Source organism: Parus major, chromosome 7 (assembly GCF_001522545.3).
Source record: "Parus major isolate Abel chromosome 7, Parus_major1.1, whole genome shotgun sequence".
In the NCBI taxonomy this organism is placed as follows: domain Eukaryota; kingdom Metazoa; phylum Chordata; class Aves; order Passeriformes; family Paridae; genus Parus; species Parus major.
In genome coordinates, this window is record NC_031776.1 from 18,018,715 (window position 1) to 18,042,801 (window position 24,087).

General features: G+C 36.4%; 1 protein-coding gene across 7 annotated transcripts in view; it reads right to left on the minus strand.

The window, feature by feature from the left end:
- Positions 1-24,087, minus strand: part of MYO3B (myosin IIIB) — a 207,186-nt gene that overhangs the window by 51,610 nt on the left and 131,489 nt on the right. For 4 of the 7 annotated variants that reach the window (XM_019007566.2, XM_015635362.1, XM_015635360.1 and 1 more), the window contains 6 exons: positions 21,298-21,409; positions 20,060-20,222; positions 19,293-19,373; positions 10,539-10,659; positions 2,286-2,349; positions 1,265-1,403 (listed from right to left, as the gene is read on the minus strand). In XM_019007566.2, coding sequence (XP_018863111.1) covers positions 1,265-1,403; positions 2,286-2,349; positions 10,539-10,659; positions 19,293-19,373; positions 20,060-20,222; positions 21,298-21,409 — 680 coding nt within the window. Of the gene's footprint in view, positions 1-1,264; positions 1,404-2,285; positions 2,350-10,538; positions 10,660-18,014; positions 18,257-19,292; positions 19,374-20,059; positions 20,223-21,297; positions 21,410-24,087 lie in introns of those variants that run through there. The other 3 variants (XR_002001994.1, XR_002001995.1, XR_002001996.1) reach the window with 3 other exon arrangements.

The window sequence follows — 24,087 nt, forward strand, 5'->3', positions numbered from 1 at the left end:
AGATGATGGATTTGGGCCCTGACTGCTTCCCTCAAGAGGATTTGCTGCAATGAAGATATTTTTGTTTGACAGGTTTATTGTTTAACATGCAATAATTTAAGATAGTAATGCAAACTTCCCCTGCAGTTCCACACTATGGATTCAAAACCCATATGGACTGAAATGCATGAAGAGGGAATAATGGATTTTTCAATCTGCTCAGTTTAAATACTATTCTCTTTTTAGCATGGAAAGCACATTATGCCTGTTTAAAAGAGGAAAAACACTGAATTTGCATTATTTTCCGTAACAGAACTATCTTTCTATAAATACCTATCTTCTTACCTTTACACTGTAAATTGTTTTACTGAACTCTGTAAAATTTAAACACATAAATTGCTTAATTAGGGCTTAATTATTAAGAGAAATATTTGTAGATTTATGAGATGAAAGGTGTGCCATTAAATAAATAAACAGTAATGTAAAAAGCATGTTATAATAAACAACTAATTTTCAGTATTAACCTGGAAATTAATTTATTATCATATATATTTTGGCTCTGGTTACAGATATCACATTATCAACCTACTTCATCTTAAATTGTGGATGTTATTCTACAGTCTAGTAATAAAGTCTGTATTCATGGATTTGTAAAGACAGGATGATGATAAAATTAATGATAGGAGAAAAGTATTCTGACAGGTAATGATTTCCTGGAATATCCAAAGAGAAACCAGGTAAAACTCAAAAAATGTCAAAATGTTTACCTTTAAGTTTTTGAACTCTTGTTGAACATGGCAAAAATAACACAACAGCAAATAAAATAAAAAAATGCACTGCATAGATTGTAGAATTATTGCAGATGTTCCAGTGTTGCCAGCTGAATCTTTGTGTGTGTGAACAAACTAGTCGTCTTTCATTCTGCCAAACATGAAAGGTTTCACTACCATCTTTAACTTCTGAGGTTGGAAGGCAAAGGAAAGCTGAAGCTCTTGAAGGTCGATTTGATTTCATTAAAAGGGTATTTTAGGATTAGTAATGACACTTTAAATAGAAGGTGTATTTTAAAAATAATTTTGCTTTTGCCTCTGTAATACAGATACGTAGTGGCTTTTCATATTTCCAGAGTGAAAATGTGTAGAAGAAAGTTTTTTCCCTTTATGTTTCCTGCCTTTCAAGAGATTGTTAAAGGATCTCATCAATATATAAAGCAAGTTACATGCTGGCAACATATAGGTTATAAGCAGTAAACAAAATATCTCTGCTATTTTATTCTATTTCTTACCTTCTTTTTTACAGGATGTCAAAAGACTTGACAACTGATGGTCTGCAACTGTCTGGGATTGGCTAATTGATTGCGAATCATTCATTTCAAATGAATGTTTTAGAATAAATGGAGAAGCAGAAATCTCATCCAAATTATTCTGGAATAAAGAATGCTTGTTTAGGCACATAAGAAATGTATTGATTCCACTTGCTCATGATAACTTACAGCTGTGATCTCATAGAGAGCAACTTGTTATTTATAAAGACTCTGAAACATCTAATGCTAGATTTAAGTTACACAAGATTCTTGTGGCTTTCAGCAACACCGACTTAGCACCCATGTCACAAACATTTGTTTACTTTTTTCCATTTAACTTATTTATCCCCTTTCCTCATGCAGTTAAATCATAGCATGCACTGTATGCTGATTTCCTCTCATAGTTAATTTGTATCTTTAGAAAAAAGCTATAGGAAGGTATTAATCTGCTTAACATTTCTAAGTACATCATCCAAGGGATTTTGTTTTTTTAATCTTACATATGCTCAGCAGAGTTACTGGCAAAAACTGTACATTTTCTCCATTTCATCCTTTCAACATCAAATGGTAAGCAGCAAAAATTGGATCAGACTTCAAAGACTATGCTGTGCTCCAAGTCACAGAGCGACTCCTCCATTTCACATATTGAATTCGAGCAGGATATCAAAGTGCTACCAAAGAACCTCAGGTCCTTACTAAAAAAGAGTCTCTAACATCTGTAGAAAGTGAAGTGCACAGACAAATCACCTCAGGGAGCAGCTAGCATTTATTCTCAGCAGCAAATTTCCAGCCTTTTGATTCTCTTATTCACTGTACCTCCCTGTCTCTCTACAGAACTAAAGTTCTTAGCAAGCAGGCTTTTGTCTCAAAGACTTCAAAACATCACTAACGGTTTCATGTTCAGATGGCTATGCCAAGCAGCCACGAACACATTGCAGAACTGTGGACTCAGAAATTTGAAGTTATAATGGGATGTTGTTTTAGAATATAAACTTAGTAGTACCTTTTTAGTTTGTTTGTCAAGAAAATCAGGCACCACGGGAGAAGACTGGTTACTGGTTTGCTGCCTAAAAGAAAAAAAAAAAATCTAGTTTAAACATTGTCATTTCTTCACTATTATAAAAGGTTTACTGGCATACACACTTTTTTGGTTGACTTTCCCTTTTCCCCCTCCCCCCAATTTCCAAATATGCACGTACAATCAATTCAGAAAAAAACCAGACCAGTCCCATTTCCTCTTATAAGAAAGTGTATACTGTTAAACACAGCAGCAGATTAAGAGCAATTAATTTGCCATTAAAATTTTGTGGGTCTGTGCAGATGTGTAAAATGAGTTTATGAGAATTTAATGAAATTGAAGTAATGTATTAATTTGCTAAGATTTTACATGAAATATTTTTTCTCAGGTCTGTGAAAAGCTGTTTTCACAGAATTCAAAGTTAGACACTCAAAATTTGATGGATGACGAAGAAGTGAAACACATGTGTTCTCCTAAAGCCATTTGGGTTAAAGGCAGAGCAAGAAGATGTCTTAGATTCTTTTCTCTATATCTGTTACTATTTTACCATCACATTATGTCACCATAAAAATATTAAAGGCCAACTCCTACTTCATTAATGCCAATTAAAGTAACATAAAAATCTTCTTCAGGCTGTAATCCTCATTGTCAGGCCTTTGAAGTCAATGGATTTCTCCAACAGTGAAGTCCACCCAAACAGAACTTGTTTCAGAATCTTTAGCTAGGCAATACCAAAAAAAAATGCCACCAATTTCATTTAGTGCATTAAAAAAAAATGAGGTTCATAGAAATTATTTGGTATGCTCAGGGTCCTCAAACTGGGATTAAAACAGACCTTTTCATTGTCAAAATAGAATGATGTTCATTAACATGGTAAGCATCCATCTTTTCTGTAATGTTGCAATTTCATGAGGGAACTTTGGACTTGAATGTCAGATTAGGGGAATTTAAGTTCCCATTTTTTTCTTTGACACAAAGAAAGAGAAGAAAAGCATTCTCCCTAAAATGTAAATTGAATTTAAACTTCTGTATTCCTTGGAGGAAATGAAGGAATCCATTTTAGAAATGCATTATCATTTAGTACTGGCACACTTCTTAAAGTGGAAAGTATAACATATGCCTAGGACTGTATTTGATACTGCATATGTGCATATGCCATATTATCTAAAGTTATCTTATACCCTAAAGTTCTTTATTACTATCTATCTTGTACACATATTACTTAGATAACAATTTATTTAGTGGGACTGGTTAGATAACTTGCCACTTTTCCCCAAAAATTCCTCAAGCATTGTGATTATGCACTCCCCTTTTCTCCAGTGTTTCTGAAAATAAATCAAATACAAGGTAAAAATTATGAATAATCCTCTAATAGCACTGTGGTGGATGTCAAAATCAAAATCTGCTGTCAGATCAGTATGTTGCAAATGGTCTACAATGCCAAAACCAGACTGAATTATCATATAAATTTAAATATTCAGATTTGGTGGTGGTTTGGATTTGGATCTAAATAAGCAGCATGAAAATAATCTCTGTCATCGGCTAAAAAAATCCACAACTTTGCTATGGTCAGAACCTTGTATAATTGTTAAAAGCACAAAGGTAAAAATCAGCAACTTGCCTTCTGTACAGCTTAAGCTAGCAAAAATCAGCCTCTGGAGTCTGGAAGACCTTAACCCCAACTCTGTTAGGATCCTAGTGATGCCTTGTTCCCGACTTAAAAAATCCTGTATTGGGTTGTATTTGCTGCAAGGGAGCCCATCCTTCCACAGAATTACCGTTGCTACCAGAAGTATGCAACTGATTACTAGCTGTTACTCATGAACTTTTCATCGCATTTTTCTTCCCCTGTCCTGGTAAAATGGGGAATGGCAGAATATCTTGGTGGGCACCTGGAAGCCAGCCAAGGTCAACCCACCACAATCTTAAACTGGCAGGGAACACTTCTGAAAACATGGTATCAACTGCAGATCTGGGTTCATGTGCCTGGTTTCAGTCAGGCAACTCAACAATTTGCTGCTGACTGTTCAGCTACTGAGCTATAATATGCCTCAGTCTTCACATATAGGCTATAAATCACTCAATTGTCTATAAATCACTCCATTAGCAAGAAACATTGGAAAAAGAGAGAAACATTGATTCTTAAGGTCTGTCTACACATCTGTATACTGTATAGACTCACTATCCTTAGCACTGAAAGCAGTTGAACCATAGCAACATAAATCTAGTAGCGGAGATTATCTTACACTGGAGAAAAAATATCTAGTTTTGGAGATACTCTGGCCTTTATAAGTATAAATAATGGCACTTTTACTTTCATTATTTAACAGCATTTGAAAATGGTAGAAACACTACTAGATATTCTACTAGAAGTAATACAGTTCATTTTGCAAAACAAGTATTTTATAGAACGGAACAAATTCAATCCTTCCAGTGCATGTAGATGAAAAATTGCAAAGAGGTGGGAAGGAGGAAAAAAACAGATGACACTGGAAAATTGTGCCCAAATTCCCATTGAAACCTTTAAAATTTTTGAGTAACTATTTAAAGTTATGAATGCTAAAGTAATTAGAAGCTCACAAGACATCAGAATCAGGCCCATGGATTCTACTGCATGCCATAAGGATTGCAGACTTCCTATTTCCATCACAAGAAATAATCCTAATGTTTGCTATGATTAAAAATAGGAAAATTAAGCTATTAAAGGAAACTAGAATGTCTTTATATTAGCTTTTCTTCCAGAACAGAATGAAAATTCATTTTCAAAAGATGACTTATATAAGAAATTTCAATGTGATCTTGACAGAAACTGAAATCACCCAAGGAGAAAGTATGAGAAAGGTGTAGGGAATAAATCACCAGGACCCAATGACATTCTTCTGAAGATCCTGAAAAAAATAGTTTTAAAATTTAGAGATGTGACCCTTTAGAATAGAAGCACATCAACATAGTGATTATTTTTCTTTTCCTTTTAATCTAAAGAATTCTTGGAAGGTTTTGTTATTGACTGACAGAGTGAACCTCACTTTAGTGAGAGGCAGGCTGCAGATCAAATCAAAGAAACCACAGCAAAAGACAGAAGAGCTTTTATATGAAACAGGAGAATTCACATGAAACCAGTTTCTGAATAAATGTGTGCTCATGTGACTGAAATAGTGTTTAATCTGTGCTCTCAGTGATACACAGGATACTGTAGTTATGTGTTAATCCAGCAGTGCCCATGCAGGTGAATTCAGATTGCATGCTGTTTCCATAGTTTCAGCTGTAGCAAACCATTGAGAAATGAATCTCATTCATTTTTCAGGCACAGCAACAATGCCACTGCAAGTAAAGCAGACACATAGAGAATTCCTCTAGATCAATTTCTATACTTACTCCCCATACTGATGCAGCAACAGCTGGTGGCACTACGATGCTATAAAAGCTGGCTTGCAATGCCCAAACCTACTGGCACAGGTGTGTTACAATTCAGGAAGCCACCACGCATTTACAAATCATAAAAAAATCTCGAGAAATCATCTAAGTCACCCCCATTTCCAGAGAAAAATCAGTTAAGCCTTTTTCCAAACCGCCCCCCCCCCCCCCCCCCCCCCCCCGCCTACATATGCTTAACCTAATTTTAAAAACCTGCAGTGATGGAGCAGTCAAAATTCCCCAAGGTAACTGACACAGGGTTTAACTCAGCTTACCATCAGTAAGCTTTTCTTGACATCTAACCTAATATTCTTGTGCTGCAATGCAAGCCTATTATTTCTCTCTGATTCTCAACTGAGAACAGTTTGTTTTCACATCAGCTTTCTATGACTGGATAAATGATATCATATGACCCTTAGTTTTTCCTCTCCCTTAGACATCTTCCTTTACCATGGTTTATAGAGAGATGTGATCACTTTTATTGCCAAAGGACTCGCTAATTTTCTTCAAGGGAAGTCTCTAATATACTACCTTAACCAAGTCTTGACAGTGATGGGAATCTGTTATGATGCACATGCGAGTTGAATGTATCCTCACTGCTAGTAAACCTCCCAATGTAAACTCTGGAGCTCTACTGTGGTTCATTAACTTTGTGTAACTGTTTCTAATTTAAAACCTACACTCACAAGCCCTTGTACCACCACTCACTTAGTACTGATAAAAATTTAATAATCAGATTCTGCTTCATCAGTCAAGCCATTAGCGAGCAGAAAGACACCCATTTCTAGAACTTGACTTTCACATGCATACTTTCTGTTGAAAAGAAAAATGTTGTAATCATTATTATTGTAATCAAATTATTCTTTGTCTACAATTACTTAAACATCTAACTTGGTCTGCCTGTATAGCTTTGTACAGACTTTATTATACAATCTTGATTCTCTACAGCTCACGTGAATGTCACACATTTTATTATAAAGAATGTTTTTTGAGAACCTAAGCTGACCAAAGCCTGAACATGATACCAAATAGCTAAAAAGAGAAAGATACAAGGGAAAAAAATCACAATAAACTCAGTTCAAGAGTGTGAACTGGTGTTGATGTCAGGTATCTTCTACCTGTAACACCCAAAGCCCCAAAGGAAACCAAGGAGCAAGGGATACTTACTGACAGTTATAGTCACAGACCCAGCTGATGTGTAACTAAGTCACTACATGGAAACAATGCTTTCTTCTATACAACATAGTATAATGGCACTGATTGTGTGCATGTAGCTAACTTATATTTTGATGTTTAGCAGTACAGTGAGCTAGAAGAAAAATTAACAATACAGTAAGTGTTTTCCAGGGGAAGTATCAGATCAGTATTATTTAACACAATTTACATTTGGGAAGGAAATGGAAAAGATGACAATGGTGGAACATACAGGTTACAGGTACTTTGATGTGGTTCTAAAGGGATTTATAGATATTTAAGAATGACAGCTCTGTCTAAACAAGAAGATGAACAAAGTAGCAAAGATTAAGGTCCTTAGTTACTGAAATGTAGATTTTCTTGCTAAGCAAGAACATTTATGAAAAATATATTGACTAGAGATCTGTCAATATAACAAGTTCAAATCAAATGATATTTTAGAAAAGTACTTCTTACTTCTCTATAAATGATGCCTAATTAGCTCGAAAGATCCCTGATATTAACTTGGAATTTTAGCTATGCCATTGCAAAATACAGCACTTTTGATTTCTGCAATGATCAACTGCAAAATGGAGGCAGTCATTAAGTAAGGTTGGTGTCTGTGCTCTTCTTGTAGAGAGGAGACCCCATCACACTCCTCCCTTCTCTGCTGCCTATTCAGTTCTGTACAGAATGGTAAATCTGCTATTCAGCTGTTGTAAAAATGTCTCAGAATGGTTTCAGCTTTCCTCATTTGAGCCATGTTCAACTCATGTCTTGATCATGTTTGACTTCAAAATAACTGCCCCTTTTAAGGTTTGATTGTGATTCAGTTCTCGATGCCACACAGGCCTGCAGCTTTCTCTTAGTGGCTGATGATATCAAGAAAAGGCTTAGCAAGTGTTTCATACATGCATAGCTTTTGGGGAATAATTACAACTTGGTGTCAGCTTCCCAGGTGCACAATTATTCTCAGGATCCTGTTTCAGTAGGAGTCACAGACACTTTCAAAGCTTTGTGGAACTGAATGGAAAATCATTTTTTTCGATGAGACAAAGCCACTTCCCTGCTAACATTTACATTATCTATTTCTACTCCAGAGATATTTGCCAACTCTCAATGCGTCCTTAGTTACGTGTGACATCAGCTTTGCATTTAACTTGATTACCAAGTCAAGCATATAAATGCATGAAACATTTTAACATGTAATACTAAATGAACAAATGTGTGCATTTAATCAGTAATCCATGTAATTTATTAGCTTCAGTTGGCTTATGTCCTGCATTCACTGACTGAAGAGCACAAACTAGGTGTAGAGATTCAATTTCTTCTATGGAATTAATCTTTTTTTTAAGTGCTCATTAGAACAGAACACTTTGAAATTCACAACTTAATAAAACTGAGTGCCTTACATATAACACTATAACTCAGCTTTTAAACAGATCTTTAAAAGAGCAGCAGGTTGCCATACATTTAACTGCAAAGTTATACTGCTCTGCATACAACAGGACTGTGTGTCATTTTTCTTTCTGATCCCAAGTACCTTTAAGCTCATTTCTCATCTTCCTGAACTACCAGTTAGGGAAAAAAAAAGAAAAAGAAATAAAAAAGAAAAGAAATTAGAATAAATGAAAGAAAATAAAGAGAAAATAGTATTTTATTTTCTATACTTTGGTTCCACAGTATGTGAAGCCACAGTGAGGCTGCCTTCTCTAGGGTCAGATTATCATCTACTGTGTTATGCATCTGCACCTTTCTGTTTCCTACAAGTTTCCTGTATAGCCAAACAGCCATGTACTTAAAACAACAGCCCAGTAATGTGAAAAAGTGATGCTTGATTTATGAGAACTAAGTTATTAGTTCTCAGTCACAGGGTTCTGAACGTTGCCTGTGAAATGCTGACATTTTCAAGTCTTGCTGAAACTATTGGAACCTGAGGCCATTGCTGAGAAATGTATGGGATTAGGAAAATGTGCAGTATTTGTTTGGGTTAAATGAAGAACTGCCAGCAGGAATGGCAGTTTCCCAACTCCAGGCAACTTATTTATCTATCTCACTGTAAACTGCAACCAGAACTGGTTTTGAATTGCCAATGTATTTCACATGGGCATCTTCAGGTCAGATATCTAAATGCATTTAGACACTGATTTCAGTGTAAGTTTGGTGGCCAAATATCTTTAAAGGCTGTATATATAGGCTTCACAGAGCCCAAATTCACCTCAAGAGTAACCAAATCATAAAATCTCTGTGAGCCTCAGAAGATGTACAATTAAGCCAAGTTGTACCAAATCCAAATGCATTTGTTTGGTGAGTAACAAAGAATTCCAGAGACATTTTAATGCAAAAAATGGAAGAAAACCATTCCTATACATGAAATAAATGAATAAAAAGTTGAAAGAGGTTCTGTGCCTCCAAACAGGTCTAGGTAAAAAATCTATTTACATTGTAAATAATTATAATTCTAGATGCCAAAGAAAACTGACACTAGAGATCTTATTAGCTCTTGCTTTCAACCATCAGTGCAGACTGGAGAACAAATGAACACGTGATCATCAATAGTCCTAAAGAGATCACAAGATATACACCCCTTAAAGACTTAATGAAACAGAAGGTGCTGCATGTGCATGAAGGGAATCATAAATTAGGAATATTATTCCCCAGTGGGCAGTCAAGCAACCCCAAAACAGAGCTATGATAGTAAAATGCAGTGGCTTGTTTTTTTATCTGAAAATAATTACCAAAACTATTTATTTATTTATTTAGCCCTTGTCCAATGGCCTGAATCTTTTTCTTGCTGAAACAGAATATTTGATTCCATGGATAGATTCTGGAGCAAGAATGCAGGTGGTTACACCTGAACAAAATTCTATAATAATGCTCTAGGGCATGTAGCAGAGTTAGCATGGAAGTTAATAAAACTCAGTGCTATGAGCATACACAGAAAAAGAAATAACCACTAACTTCTCCAGAATGGTTTCAGCAGGAGAGACCTTGTAACTCTCAGTCACTGAAACTAATGAGAAGGATTAGTCCTACAAATGCAGCTTGTCCTAAAACAATGTTGATGAGTCAGATGTAACAGATGCCTTTTGCCTGTCATACCCAAGGAAGTGTCAAGAGTAGATTTGGCTGGAGTGAATCCATTGCTTACAGTGGTAAAATACCTTTTCTATTCAAAACAGAGAGCACCACTATGGTTTACAGCATTCCTAGGCTTTCTGTCAGTGACTAGTCCATCTGCTCTTGACAGCTCTTTTCCCTGTCTTGTTGCTGGTCTGCGTGGAGCTTTATAGGCACCGAAGGGTAAATTTCTACTCTTGGACATTTAATAACATGCACTGCAGTGAATGCTGAAATGCTGAGCACTTGCAATTCTGTCTGCAATCTACAGTATTCTGGGCACTTAAAAGAAGTGCACAAAAATAGGACAGCAACCAAGAACCAACAGCACCTTTCCACTAACTGGCAGATCACCAAGATGACTAAGCTCATCTAAGAGAGAGAACTTGCTAACCTACAGGTGGTCATCCTCGGAATGTAGCAGATTTTCTAAGAGCTGGCTGAATCATGATGACAAACCTGCTACTTTCAGTTCTTATTGTGTGGGAAATAACTTTTGTGAAAGAATATATAGCAAAGAACTCAACTCACCGGTCTTCTTCACAGCCAAAATCAGAAGTAGAGCAGCTGCTTGTAAGCTGAGGATCTGCTACACTCTCAGTGCTGTTTTTCAATCTTGTGTAGTTTTTACGAACAATATATCCCCTAAAAGCTGAAAAACATAGTTTTGAATCAGAAAGATTCTGGAGAAACTGAAACTGGCTCTGCAACACAGACCTGAATGTCTCCAGCTTTCACTGAATTAGTGCTTAAGTGAATTACAACACTTAGTACCCTACAGGAATGACTCCAGTGTTTGCAATGTTACCAACACCTGGAAGTTCTATGGTGCCTTACACTCTCACTGTTGACCACTTGGCACAGTCCAGTCAAGGAAAACAGGCCCTGCTCCCCTCCCAAAAAAGTGTCTAATTTAAACAGGAATCCAACTCAGAACATATTAAAATAAAATCACTCCCAAAACAACTTTAATCACAACTTCCCTATGAAATAGTCATAATTTTGCTGAATCAGAGCTTTACTTTCTTTTATTATGGGACAGTGGGGTGAGGAGCTGGGGACAGATATATTCACTTACAGTCCTCTCCTATTTTTTCAATTAACTTTAACCATAAACAAACATTTAAAATACCTCTTATAAAAACAGGGAAAAAATTATAGACATTAGAACTTATACTATCCCTAAAAAAAAAAAAAAAAAAAGCAGAAAAATAATAATCACAAAAAATACTCAATAAAGAAGGAGGCATATAGTGGAATGACATGGTAAAGAAAATGACAATTAATAATATTTTGAGGATATCTACATCCTTTCTTTTCATATACTGTCTCAGGGTTTGAGTACCTGAATACCATAATTATTTCTATAGTTTTATCTTGAATTTTTTGCACATGTGAGCAGTAATAAAGCGCCAGCACAAATCACAGATAGTGATACATACTGCACTTAGGACAATGGACTAAAAAGGTTGCAATATACACTTAAACTCACAAAATCTTAGATTTTATTTTTGTAGGGTTTATTTCAAGCATTATTTTAAGTAGAAATATGTAGGGGGAGAAAGGACTGAATAATGAAAAAATAAATTCAGCGTCAGTGCCATTGTTTCAGTGTACAATAAGCAGTTGCTGAATAAGGCTGAGGGTTGTGAGAGAAAGGAGTTGTGTATTAGTCAAGCAGGACTGCAGTTTAAGCAGTGAGACAACATGAAAAAGGATAGTGGAACTAAGCTGAGGAGACATTATGATTTTTGAAAAATGTTTCCTATCCAGGAAAAGCTTTTACGCACACTAGATGCATACAAACCAGGGTCATTCTGAAGACTAAATACCCAAAGGAGAAGAGCAGTCCTCTCACTGGGGTCCAGGGTTACATATTACAAGCACAGATAGGCACAGAAATAAGGTCTAGGGCAACCTCATGTAGGATCAGGGTCATGGTAACATTGTAGATTACCAAAGGAAATCAGGAGGTAGGATAAATACTGAGCAAACTGAAGAACAGAGAAATTGATCAGAAGATTATCGATATTTCTCTGTACCTCACACTTCTGATTTTTATGAGCACTGATGGGATAAGAAGCAACAAAAAATGCCTCTTAATGAGAGGTTATGAAAATAAACAACCATTCAGTTTACAGAAAGCATGACAGAAGTTTGGCCTGCTGAGGTGTTGAACCAAATACAGAGCTCAGGTATCATGAGGCATGAGCAACTTTCTTCCATTAATAATCAGATTAGGAAAGTCTGCCTATCTGTCAGAGATGAGGCAAACTCTCTCTTGTCCCATGTGATCAGGCTTCCAATCCTTAACTATCCCCTACTGACCAGACAAGGATGCTACTCTGCTATCAGCAGCAGAGACAGCTTGCCAGCAGTTACCTCTCTGCAGCTGAAACGTGCTGTCAGTTAGTTGAAGAACCACTACACAGAAGCGCTGAAACAAATGAACTGATAAGATAAACTTCAGTTTTATCCTTAGTAGTTTCTCCATTTTCAGTAATTCCTGGCATGTGTCTATAAAATCAACCCTGATACTTGCTGTGATTTTATATTTAAATATTGTTTTTCCTATTTCTCAGAGTCTCTTACTAATGTTAGTACAACCATTTTGGTCTTTGCCCCATTCACTATGTAAAAATCTGCTATATCTGATTTAATAAATGTATTTTTTTCCCTAGCTTCTGTTTTCATAGGTATTTTCAAAATTAACTGCTCTTCAACATAACCTTCCCACAAGATGGTTTCTAACTTTCTTCCAAATTACCTTGAATCTGAAGTGTAAATGGCTGTATTTATCCTACTTCTGAGTCCTGGAACAACTGAAGTACAGGGCAAACAAACTTCATTAAGTCTCTCAAAAGCTTCACCAAACACTAGTAGGACTGCATCTTTTCAACATTTATTAACAGGATCTATAATGTTTCAAAAGAAATGCATATGCAGAGAATTCTACTGGGGGAGTCTGAGAGGGTGGGAAGCTGCTCCATCACAGCAATTTGCATTACTGACTGGTGCTGGTTTTGACACTAAGCACTTGGCTCAAAGAGTGTGAAATTAGCAGACTCATGTTGCTACTGCTCCATGAACAATCACTGCATCATTGAAGAAGAATGATTACCAGCTGTCACCTCATTTTCACCTTATTCAGTCTATATTCCAAACTTTCCAGCAACAGTAGCTTTAACCCTGATCTTTACATAGCCAAAGATGACAGGATCTGAAAAGCAATATAGGAACTGTACTTAATTTTAATACCTCTATTAGTAATTTGGTATTAAATGCTTTATATGCCACAAATTACAACATGAATTTTTACTTCTTGTACTGAAAATTTCTCACACAAAGAGAGTTTTCTGTCAGCTTCAGCACCCAGCAAACCAAGAACCTATTTACCTTAGGGAGTCTGTGATTTGGCATCTTGAAGTTACAAACTTTTAAGGTCTAAATACCAAGGCAATATACATTACACACAATATTTCACAATTCCAGATAGGAAAAGTCCAGGCATTTTCCTTCTGATTCCCACAGGAAATATATAATTACAGAGCAAATTGTGAAGCACAGTGTAAAAAGATCAAAGCTAAACAATCACAGGTCTATGAGAGAACTATAAAGAAAGGAGATGAAGTAGTTTTAAAACAGTAGAAGGGTCATTAAAAAAAATCATATGAAGCAGACTTTTTCTACACATACATATTTTTATTCTGTAACATCACCAAAAATAGCATATAACAGCAGCTCAGAAGAGAAAGCTCATGCTTGCTAAGGAGAAGGTAGTTGACTTGCTAGGAACAGCACATAATTTTCTTAATTTGTCTAGTTAAAGACCATTCAGAAACTTAACTAACAGCATCTGAGAGAAATTAGAGCCTATGAATCTGATTATTCATTCCATGCCAAATTAATTCCAATGAGCAGTAGAAGGCATAGAGTCACATCCTTTGTTGTGAGCCATGAATACATCCCCTCTTTCACCTCTCTAGATGGATATTGGGTGATGCATGTTTAATAGCAGAAAAAATCTCCTAAGTTCTCCAGCAGCAGCATTATGAGAAGGAAGTTATGAATTCTCATGTACAAGAAGTAATTATCAGTAACAAACAGTGACTATTAGCAAGACTCACTGAGGCTGTCATCTAGTCTGATGTTGAGCACAGAGTTCACAGAATCACAGAATTTGCTGAATTGGAAGGGACCAACAAGGATCATCAAGTCCTACTCCTGGCTAAGCACAGGACCATCCTGAAGAGTCACACCGTGTGCCTGAGAGCATTGCCCAAACATTTCTTGAACTGTGTCAGGCTTGGTGTTGTAACCACCATGTATCACTGTCTCTGATCTTGAGACTTGGTCAAATAAAAAAGTGAAGATGACTATTAAATTCTTGCAATATCAGCAAGCAAAATGAAGATATTTTACTGTACATTGTCCCTTCCTGATTTAGCATGAAATCCAGTAGGAACAGACTCCATTTTTTTTCCTCAAAATCAGGTGAAAAGTCAGATATTTGAATATTGGCAGAGCTTAGCTCAGAGATGGGGATGGAATATAAACCCCTATACTTTAAAATTATAAGGCCTTCTCACTTTTTTTAAAATGCTAATGAGCATTGGGCATTTAATGGTTACTAGAGACATATTAAACATGAAGAATTATCAGATGCCATAAACTAGTACAGAACACAATGAGATGGGAGAGTAAAGTTAACCAAAGCTGTGTAGCCTGCACAAACTAATCTGGTTTACTCTGACTGTGAAATTAAGATAATATGATAAATCTGTTCAGCTGCCATTCAATGTTTTTTACACTGACAATGTAGTTAAAAGAAAGAAAACTACTGATATAAAAAAAGTAAAATGGATCTGCTGTTTAGGAGTAATTTTCAAGAAAATTTTTAAGAAAACAGTTTTTTATATATTTATCAAGTGCTTAGAGGTTTTTGGAACATTTTACTCATGTAATTCTTAGACCTATACAATGGTATTAGCTGATGTACATGTACACACATACGTAGTAATACAAATAGATGAATAAATATAGGAATAAATATTTTAAAAATATTTTCTTGTCTTCCACTGAAACATAATTTTGCTGCTGAAATTCCCAAAGGCAACACTTCAATTAAAAGCTTACATTTATCAAAAATGTAAGCCAGGAAATTGTAGCTCTTCTCTTTTTTAAAAAAAAAATAAATAAAATGGAGTAAATTTTGCCAGAAGTAGAGGTTAGAGATTTGTAAGCAATACTGCATCAGTAGAAGTAACAGAAAGAATGCAATCTACAAGGGGATGCTTCCTTCTTAACACCCATCACTTTTTATTTAAGGAAAAGAGCCCAAATCTAGAGTTCTTGATAAAGAATTTTCTAATACAATAGGACATATGGTGAGTGTGTGAGCACGTGTTGGAGGAGGAGATGGTGGCTCAGTGGATTAGTCATTTGCCTTTCACCTCTGGAAGCATAGTTAAACTCAGTCTTGACCAGAGCTGCACAGTATATTCCAGATGGCTAAAGTGGACCTAATTAAAATGAATTCAGTGATGTCACCTCAGATCTAAATGAATTGCATGCACCACTCATTTGGCATTTTGGCAATGTCAGTTCACAAATAAAATCACCAGATTAAAATCCTCCCTTAAGTCTTTTGGGACAAGTCACACTGCATGGAAATACATGCTATCATAACTAGAAAACATACTTTCATAATTGTATTATCTGTTGCTTTTAATTATAATTATTTCTAAATTCTAATTATTCTAAAATAAACATTTAATGAGATCCATGAAGCAACATTTCAGTCAAATGATTCAGCGGATATAGACTGATTTAAACCAGCTGTGAATCCGGCAAAATAATTTTAAAAAATCTTTGACAATATATTTTTCCCTCTTATGTAGATGTGAATCAAAACACTGTAAATTCCAACTACAAAGAAATATTCAGAAGTGCAAAGTATTGTCAACTCAAACACTTAACACAAAATCATTCTTTAGAATTTGTTTCTGAGTTAAAAACTAGCATTTTCTAACCTTTGCAGTTTGAGAAAGTGTAGAAGGAAAGACCTTGTTTACCCTGTGTACCAATTTAGCCATGAGTCTAATATCATCTGTATATTCTGAGAACCTGAGATGTAGATATGCTAAAGTAGGGTAGCTTTCTATTCCCCATTTAATTCAAATTCACTAATATTTTGTTTTCTAGTGAGGGTTTACCCCCTTCTGAAATAATGACTTTTTTTCTTGTAATATAATACACTCAGGAATTTTATCCTCTTGTATATTGTGAGGGTTGTTTTTTTTCTAAGTTTGTTTTTTCTTCCAACATTTCTTCAATGGATAGTGAACTGCTGGGCCCACAGAGATCTCCAGACCACCAGCTCATGTATTTGAAAGGCATCTGTTTATTTTTAAAATGCAAATGCAGCCTACCTCAAAGACTGACTCGCAAGAAATGAACAATCTGAACAAGTCAAGAGGTTTCCAATCAGGGGCTGTGTTCCTCCTTTTTATCAGGCTATGATCACTTGCTGTCAAAACCACTTAAACAATATCCTGGAACCTGAATGAAGTCCCCCCACAATTAAAATGAGCAGGATAATCCTGCAAGAATTATTCAGGCAAATCATTTTTCACACAGTTTAAAGTAATGATAAGGTCATTTACAAAAGAAATCAGCGCCTTTGAAATGCTGACTTGTAGACAGAGGACTGCCTGGAGGAGGGCCATAGATAACAGTGAAGACTGGCCTCCTAACACTACCCTTGCAGTCTTTGGAACTGATTCTGATGAGGAGAAGGCCCAATAAGGTTAATACCCCTACTTTGATCTCTGTCAAAGCGTACCAGCAAGAATTAATTTACATTTCAGATGAAAAAGGTTGACAGCATGAAAAGGCATCTTGTTTCTGGTATGTGAATGTGCTGTAATAGATCGGGAATTCTGAAAGGAAGTTCTGAGGAAGCTAAAGGGATAAGCTGAGCGGCTGCTTTTATTGGGAAAGAGATGAAAGGAAAACAAATTTCAATATGCGCTGTTCTGTAGAAACATGTAAGCCAAATGCTTCCTAAATTCCAAGGCCTGCTTGAGTGGGGCAGGGGGGAGGGAAAGGAGAGGGAAGTACATATAGTTTAATTATATGTTTTTGCTAATGTAGATGACGAATGCAAACAATTTATCTCACTGCCTGGAATGGCTCTTTCAAAAAAAGCTACAAAGGTGACTATACTCCATTTTACTAGAAAGCTGCCTTGAACTACCCTCACACTGTAAGATGTGGAGGGAAGGGAGAGATTTAGAGTATCTTTTGTCTCCATGTCACTAGGCACTTGGACTGTGTAATATTATGTAAACAACACAAAAACTGTCAGTGTATTTTAAAACCTGGAATATAGCCACTATTAGCAAGCATATGCTTTGATTTGAAACACAGAATAATTAGCATATTGAGAAGAGAAAACCTGCACAAGAAATATTTTCAAATAAGTAGTCCTAGATATAGGTTTCCAAAGGCAGACAGAAAAGTGTTGAGGATTATTATTATTATTATTATTATTGCTATTATTATTCCCGTTCTACTAGAGCACCAAAGACAGGAGGAGCAGCCAGCCTAATTAACACAAAGGTTCACGGTGTCACTCTTAACCTAATGTTTACTCACTCAGGCTGATCACTGAAACAGTCAAGTACCAGGTTACAAAGGAAAACAATGTGTGTTTTGAAGAGTACTAGCAGCATTCCTCCAGCATTAGGTCCAGAGAGCTCAACAGAGCGTCCAAATTCACTCCCACTGCCTCTGTTCTGCCAGGTTCAACACAGTATCTAAAAGATGGCAGGAAGCAACAGAGCTCTGAATCTCTCCCATGTGTGCTAACAGCAGAATACATCAGTACTTTCTCTAAAGAGTTAAAAATCTGTCTAAATAAAACTCTAAGGCAGAATGTCCCCTGCAGTTTCCAAGTGATAATGCTACACACATGCTTCCTATTGCACCTGAAGTAACTCTCACCTTAAGGAGCTGATAATAGTGAGACAGTCATGGGTTAACTGTTTCACTTTCCTTTCTTCAGCAAAAGGTTGTTGTAATCAAAGTCCAGGTATGTATATACTTGTAAAGGAAGCAAATATTCCAGGAAGTAGTGTCAGGGGGGTACTTTAAGGTCTACTCTCTGTGCTATCATGTAAACAACTGAAAATGACAACACAAAGGACAGGAAGAATGGGAGAGAGTACTTGAGCAATCCTTCAGAGCTGATGAAAGAAAAAAAAAATTTCCATTTAATAGAATATACTGCATTTAACCCTAGAGCTTCATGATTTTACATAACAGTACTTATGCAAAGCTACAAATAATTATTTGATCCAAATGACATTCTGTTCCTTTTGGTAACTAGAATGGTATTCTGTTTTCTGCTGGAAGTCATAATGACACTTAATTTCAGAGTAGCAAACTAGATAACACAAAACCAAACTAATTTACTGGGAATGGTTTGAGAACAAGTAAAATAATATTCCAAGAAATATTTTTCATATTGATTTCACACTATGAGATACAGAACAGGGGGTCACAAAGCTTAAGGAATTGTAGCACAGGAAGCTGGCAGAAGTGGTATCTTGGTTTATCTGTAAACACATTAGTTACAATCATTTTTTTATCACTCACAGTCTTTGAACCTGGAGTTGGACAGCGAAGGTGTACTGCACTGCATCATACAGAGGCTGCTTCATATTGGCAGCATCTGAAAACAGCATTGAGTTCACAGCATTCACAGTGCTGGTTCTTAGATTTCTGTGCCATATGGTACTCTGCTCTCTACTAGAGACCTACACAGCCCTATGGGCCTGTTCCTCCAATAATCTCTTTAAAGTTTATTCAAATTCATATTGATATGGCTGCATAGGAGTCTGGCAGATTGTCAAAAGATTGGTCAAAGCTGGCAAACCCAGCAAGCAGTCAAAACAAAAACCTGGCAACCTGCCAAGATCAGTGCTCCAAACAAAGACAGGGAAATGCATGTCTAGTGTCTCCCGTCCACACTTAGCCAAGAATTAACTTAACAGCTTTTAATTACTATATTTTGCTTTCAGAGAAGTACTTATAAAAGGTCCAAACTGTCCCTGTTGTCATTTGACACTGAAGCAAAAATAATCAGAAGTAATGTTTTTTGATAGCTTTTGTTTTGACTTCACTATTTTGGAGGTGGGGGGGGGAGGCTATAAACACTGACACACACAAAATTATCCACAAAAAAATAGGTGTTGGCAATTGAAATACTGTTTTAATTACCTGCCTGAATATGTATAGCAGCATCAGTTCTTCTGTTCCTTATTTCCTTGTACTTCCTGCGAGCTTCATATCCTCTCCAGGCTAAAAATACAAAACCATGTGCTGGAAATTACATTTATTTAAGGAAGTGCTACAGAGTCTACAGGGTCAGAGATGTGCTGAAACTTTCATTTCTCCTGCCGTAACTACTTCGGCCCCCACCCCCAATAGCTCTTCCCCACCCACCCACATGTTGAACTCTGGGTTCATGACTGCAGTATTCACATCCTCACAACTTCAAACACCACTTCACTCATTCAAATTTTAATTGTCACCATGTGCTCACTGATGTCCTAACCCAAAAGACAAAGGCGCGTCATCATTCTTGCTCACACAGTTCCCCAAATCACTACAAGGAAACCTGCTAAATTACTGATAATCAGCCTTTCAGGCCCATCTTTTGATGTATATCTGGAATTCTGGAACGCATGTGCTACTGCATTTTAATTATGTGCTGCATGTTATTATAGACATACCTAACAATATTTTCATTTTGTGCATAGGCATCACGTTCAAAATACTAAAATATTTACATACAGACATTACCAAATGCTAAGATGCCAATTTAGAAGTAAATCAATAATGTTTGCATCAATGAGCCAGAGAGAAAATATGTCCAGTCATTTAGATTTCCTAATAAACTGCAATTAATAAGTTAACAATGCAGATGCAATTTAACTGATTGAAATACAAAGACATTCAGTAAAATAGGGAATATGAACATTTACCAGACTGTATAGTAATAGCACTATTTTCTCTTTTATCTTTGACTTTCTTGTACCTCCTTGCTCCAAGCCATCCCTTGATATAAGCTTGCATGACCACCACCCTTCCTATAACTTCTCGCAGGAACAGATTTAACTGCTCTATATGGTAATACTTTAGAAAAACCTGTAATAGAACAACAATGAAACAAAAAAATCAGTATTACAATTATAACCTCTTGTATTCTGTCTTTTCATTAGTCCTCAAGCAATCTATTCAAGGGTGTCATTGCTGAGAAAACTAGAAAAATACTGACTGTACTTATCATAGAAATCTTGTGAATCAATTATTTGCTCTTGTGTCCTTGTGGAACTTCTTTATTCCACTGATTATAATCACCCCATTGCTAACCCTGAGATTAACTTCATTGCTTAGAACATGGTGCTAGTAACACCAAGGCTGGAATCCAACCCTTGTATGGGCCATTCACTTGGGAGCTGGACTTGATGATCCTTGTGGGTCCCTTCCAATTCAGAATACTGTGTGATCCTGTGAAAATAAATTCCACATTTACCCCCTTTACAAAGTAAATTGGACAATGGGATATTTTCAGGTATGCACAATTTGGAAAGATGACCTTTCTGGTCAGTGGAAACACAAATCCTCAGCTGAATTTGGTTTTAGACATAATATTGTCTAAAAGTATTCTCCTTCAAGAGTCAAATCCTATGGGTGCTTGCATACATTTTATCTGGGTCTTGCGGAAGAAAATTCTCCATTTTTCATTTGTGTAATGTAAAACAACTCAAAGTACTGCGTAACATCCCTTTAAAAGAAGTCATTCACTCCACTTTATACCATCAACAATGGCGTTTGACAGAGCGAGAAGGAGCTTACCTGAAACTCCATCAATGGATAATGGTACCAACCAGGCTCACAGGATGGGTCAAATTGTGACGTTTCAGCTGCATCATTATTAAGAGCATGGGAACTTCAGGAAGTCACTACATCAGTCGGCACTGATAAATGTACTGTCCTTATCAAGACAGCCATGTGCTGAATGCACTTTGGGGAGGTACCCAATGCACCCCTTCTCTTGCAGCACTAACTCAGCTGGCTTGGGAAGGCACTTCCATAACCTGGGAAGCTAACTGGAGCAAATTCCTTGCTCTTTTGTTCATTCATGCAGTACTTTTTGAACCACTATTAGACATACTTTGTAAAAGTATACTATCCTTGAGAAAATGTTAACACCCACTACCTTGGTTTTCCCAAGAATCCAGTTGTCTAGTTTAGATTTCTCCAAAATGGCAAGACAGTTTTCTCTGCTACCGAGGGGAGTCTCATGTGCCTTGAATGCAAGGTAGTAATACCTGCAAAATGACAAAGAAAGAATTAAATTGACAATCAATATGTACTTCTGCTGTTTTTCTCTAGCTCCAACCTTTGTCTCTAGAATTAACAAGCCAAATTCTTCCTTATACTCAATTGTCTTCATAAATCATGACACAGCTGTCATGAATAGATATTTGAACATATAAATGACTAGGACAAACAACTTGGGATGATTACGGTCAATCTTAGGAGTCTGGAGCAGACCCATACTAAACAAGATTGTCTTCTTTTTTTGTCCATGTTCCCTTGCAAAGAACAGCTCCTAAAAATTACATTAAATAACATATAGATAATGAAAAAGGGATGCAAACATGTTTGAACTGAATTAAGAACCAATCCCTTCCTACCTATAAAGCCATTATGCTTTAATGAAGACTTTTTATGCTATTTAAGTAAACCTACTTGCAAGCAATTACCTTAAGTAATTAAAGGATATGTGCCAGTTAGTTTACAAATTTCAGGTTATTTTAGCACAAGTACACTGTTAGATGGTAGCAACTGGCACCTCAGCTCTCACTTATTAACTACCATGTGTTGTCTTGGTATTAAGTTATACTAGTAAAGGTGGTACTCTATTTACACTGGGATTGAGAGGAACTAGCAGGTTGAGCAAACCATTCTACTAATTATTAGCATGGAGAAGAGCCATCAGATGTTCTTTAAAACATGAAGAGAAGAATGTGACCAGTGAATCTCAAAGACAGATTCCTTTGCAGCATCACAGAGTCAAGAAAACATGACACCTTATACAGAAGAAAAAAATGGAGAAGCAATTAGAAAATTTAGAATTCTGCAAGACTTTCTGGGGTTTTTTTTAATCAAAGAGTATGATTTTCAAATATTAGTTCCAGTTAATCTCTAGATATTAGCTCCAGTTGTCACAAGAAAGAAAAAAGAACCACTAAAACAGTCTATTAAGATCAAACAGGAACAAAATGACATCTGAAATGAGAAATACTGGAATAAGTTCTGGACCGGAGACATAGATATTCACCAACTGGAGACATTGCTGACTCTGAATAATGACAGATTATGTATTGCTGAGTTATGTATTTTTAATGCAGTGACTTTCTCAACAATGTGGTATTGCAAATTCTTTAGCCAAGTTTTTCAAAATATCAACTCATGCCTTTTAGTAGGTTTGGAGAAACATGGTGTATTTAAAAGAAAAAAGTACATTTCCTCCGCCTTATTACTGAAGTTAATGATGCCGGTTTTTACAAAACAAAGAGTACTGAATTGCAGTAATAAAACTCAGATTTAAAATATATGTGTCACAAATAATTTTTGGCAGCATACTATTTCAAGAGATAGCTGACAGATACATGGGGGAAGTTACACTCATAGTAAATTGCTGTTTGCTTCAAAAGCCAGTTCAGCCAGCCATGTGAGCTACTCAGGGAGGGGAGGGGAGGGGAGGGAAGGGAAGGGAAGGGTTCAAGTGAGTGACACTGGTTGTTCATGTATCTTTTAAGGTATGTTATTGATGGGAATTTTAAAACCACAGAACAGTTTTTAGATAGCACTGATGCAATAAAATATTCAAGGGGAATCTCATAATTTTTTAATCTTATCATTGGCATTCCATTTACTGAAAAGTTGACTTACTTGTGACAAATATCTGAGTAAAAAGTACTTTTGAACTGTGTGATTTACCTGCCTGATTACACCATTTTGTTTATGACAAACTTCATTATCTGTTAAAGGTAGTACCCTCTCCAATAGCTCTCTTTGATGATCTAGAATGTAGTTGCTTTGGTGCTCCGAAAAAACCCATAAATAAAACAGTGGTTATTTTTCTTATCAAATCCTGTTTTAACAAATGCTTTTGTAATTTAAATTTATCTATACTCTAAGAAAACAAGCTATTCAGAATGACAAGAACTTTACAAACCATGGGAGTAACTACATGGGAATAACTACAGTTTCTGTATGTACATGTACCGTCTCCCAATATCTATTAAAAACTTCCTCTCAATATTGATTTTCCAAACACTTCGATTGATTTAACAACTGCACAGAAGACACCTGTACCTGGTTAAATATAATTACTGTTGCTTTCCAGTTATGTCATAGAATCACAGAATATTCTGAGTGGGGAGGTGTCGCACTATATTGGCAACAGTGAGGTAGTATAGACTCTCTTGTGAGTTAAACAGGAGAGTAAGGGTTATCACCCCAGATCTTCTTTTATAGAAAGTACATGAAATCTGGAAAGGTAACACTCTTACTGGTCAGTAAACTAAGACATTACCATCATTGGTCAGTGGGGTACACCACCCCTTGACCTTCTCTTGCAAGAAAACAAGAAAGTGACAAACAACACCTGCAAGGCTGTCTTCTATCTCTAAGGGTTATTTTGACTCCTCCTTATGATTTCCCAGGCTACTTTCTCAGGCAACAATGAGAAAGTTATGTGACTTGCTTTTCCACAGACACTGGGCTCCCTGCTTGCTGCTTGCATTTAGCATCCACAGGAAGGAATCCACAAGGGTCATGAAGTCCAACTCTTGGCCTTGCACAGGATATCCCAAAGAGTCACATCATATGCCCAAAAACATTGCCAAATGCTTCTTGAACTCTGTCCAGTTTGGTGCTGTGACCACTTCCATGGGGAGCCTGTTCTGGTGCCCAACCACCCTCTGGGTGAAGAACC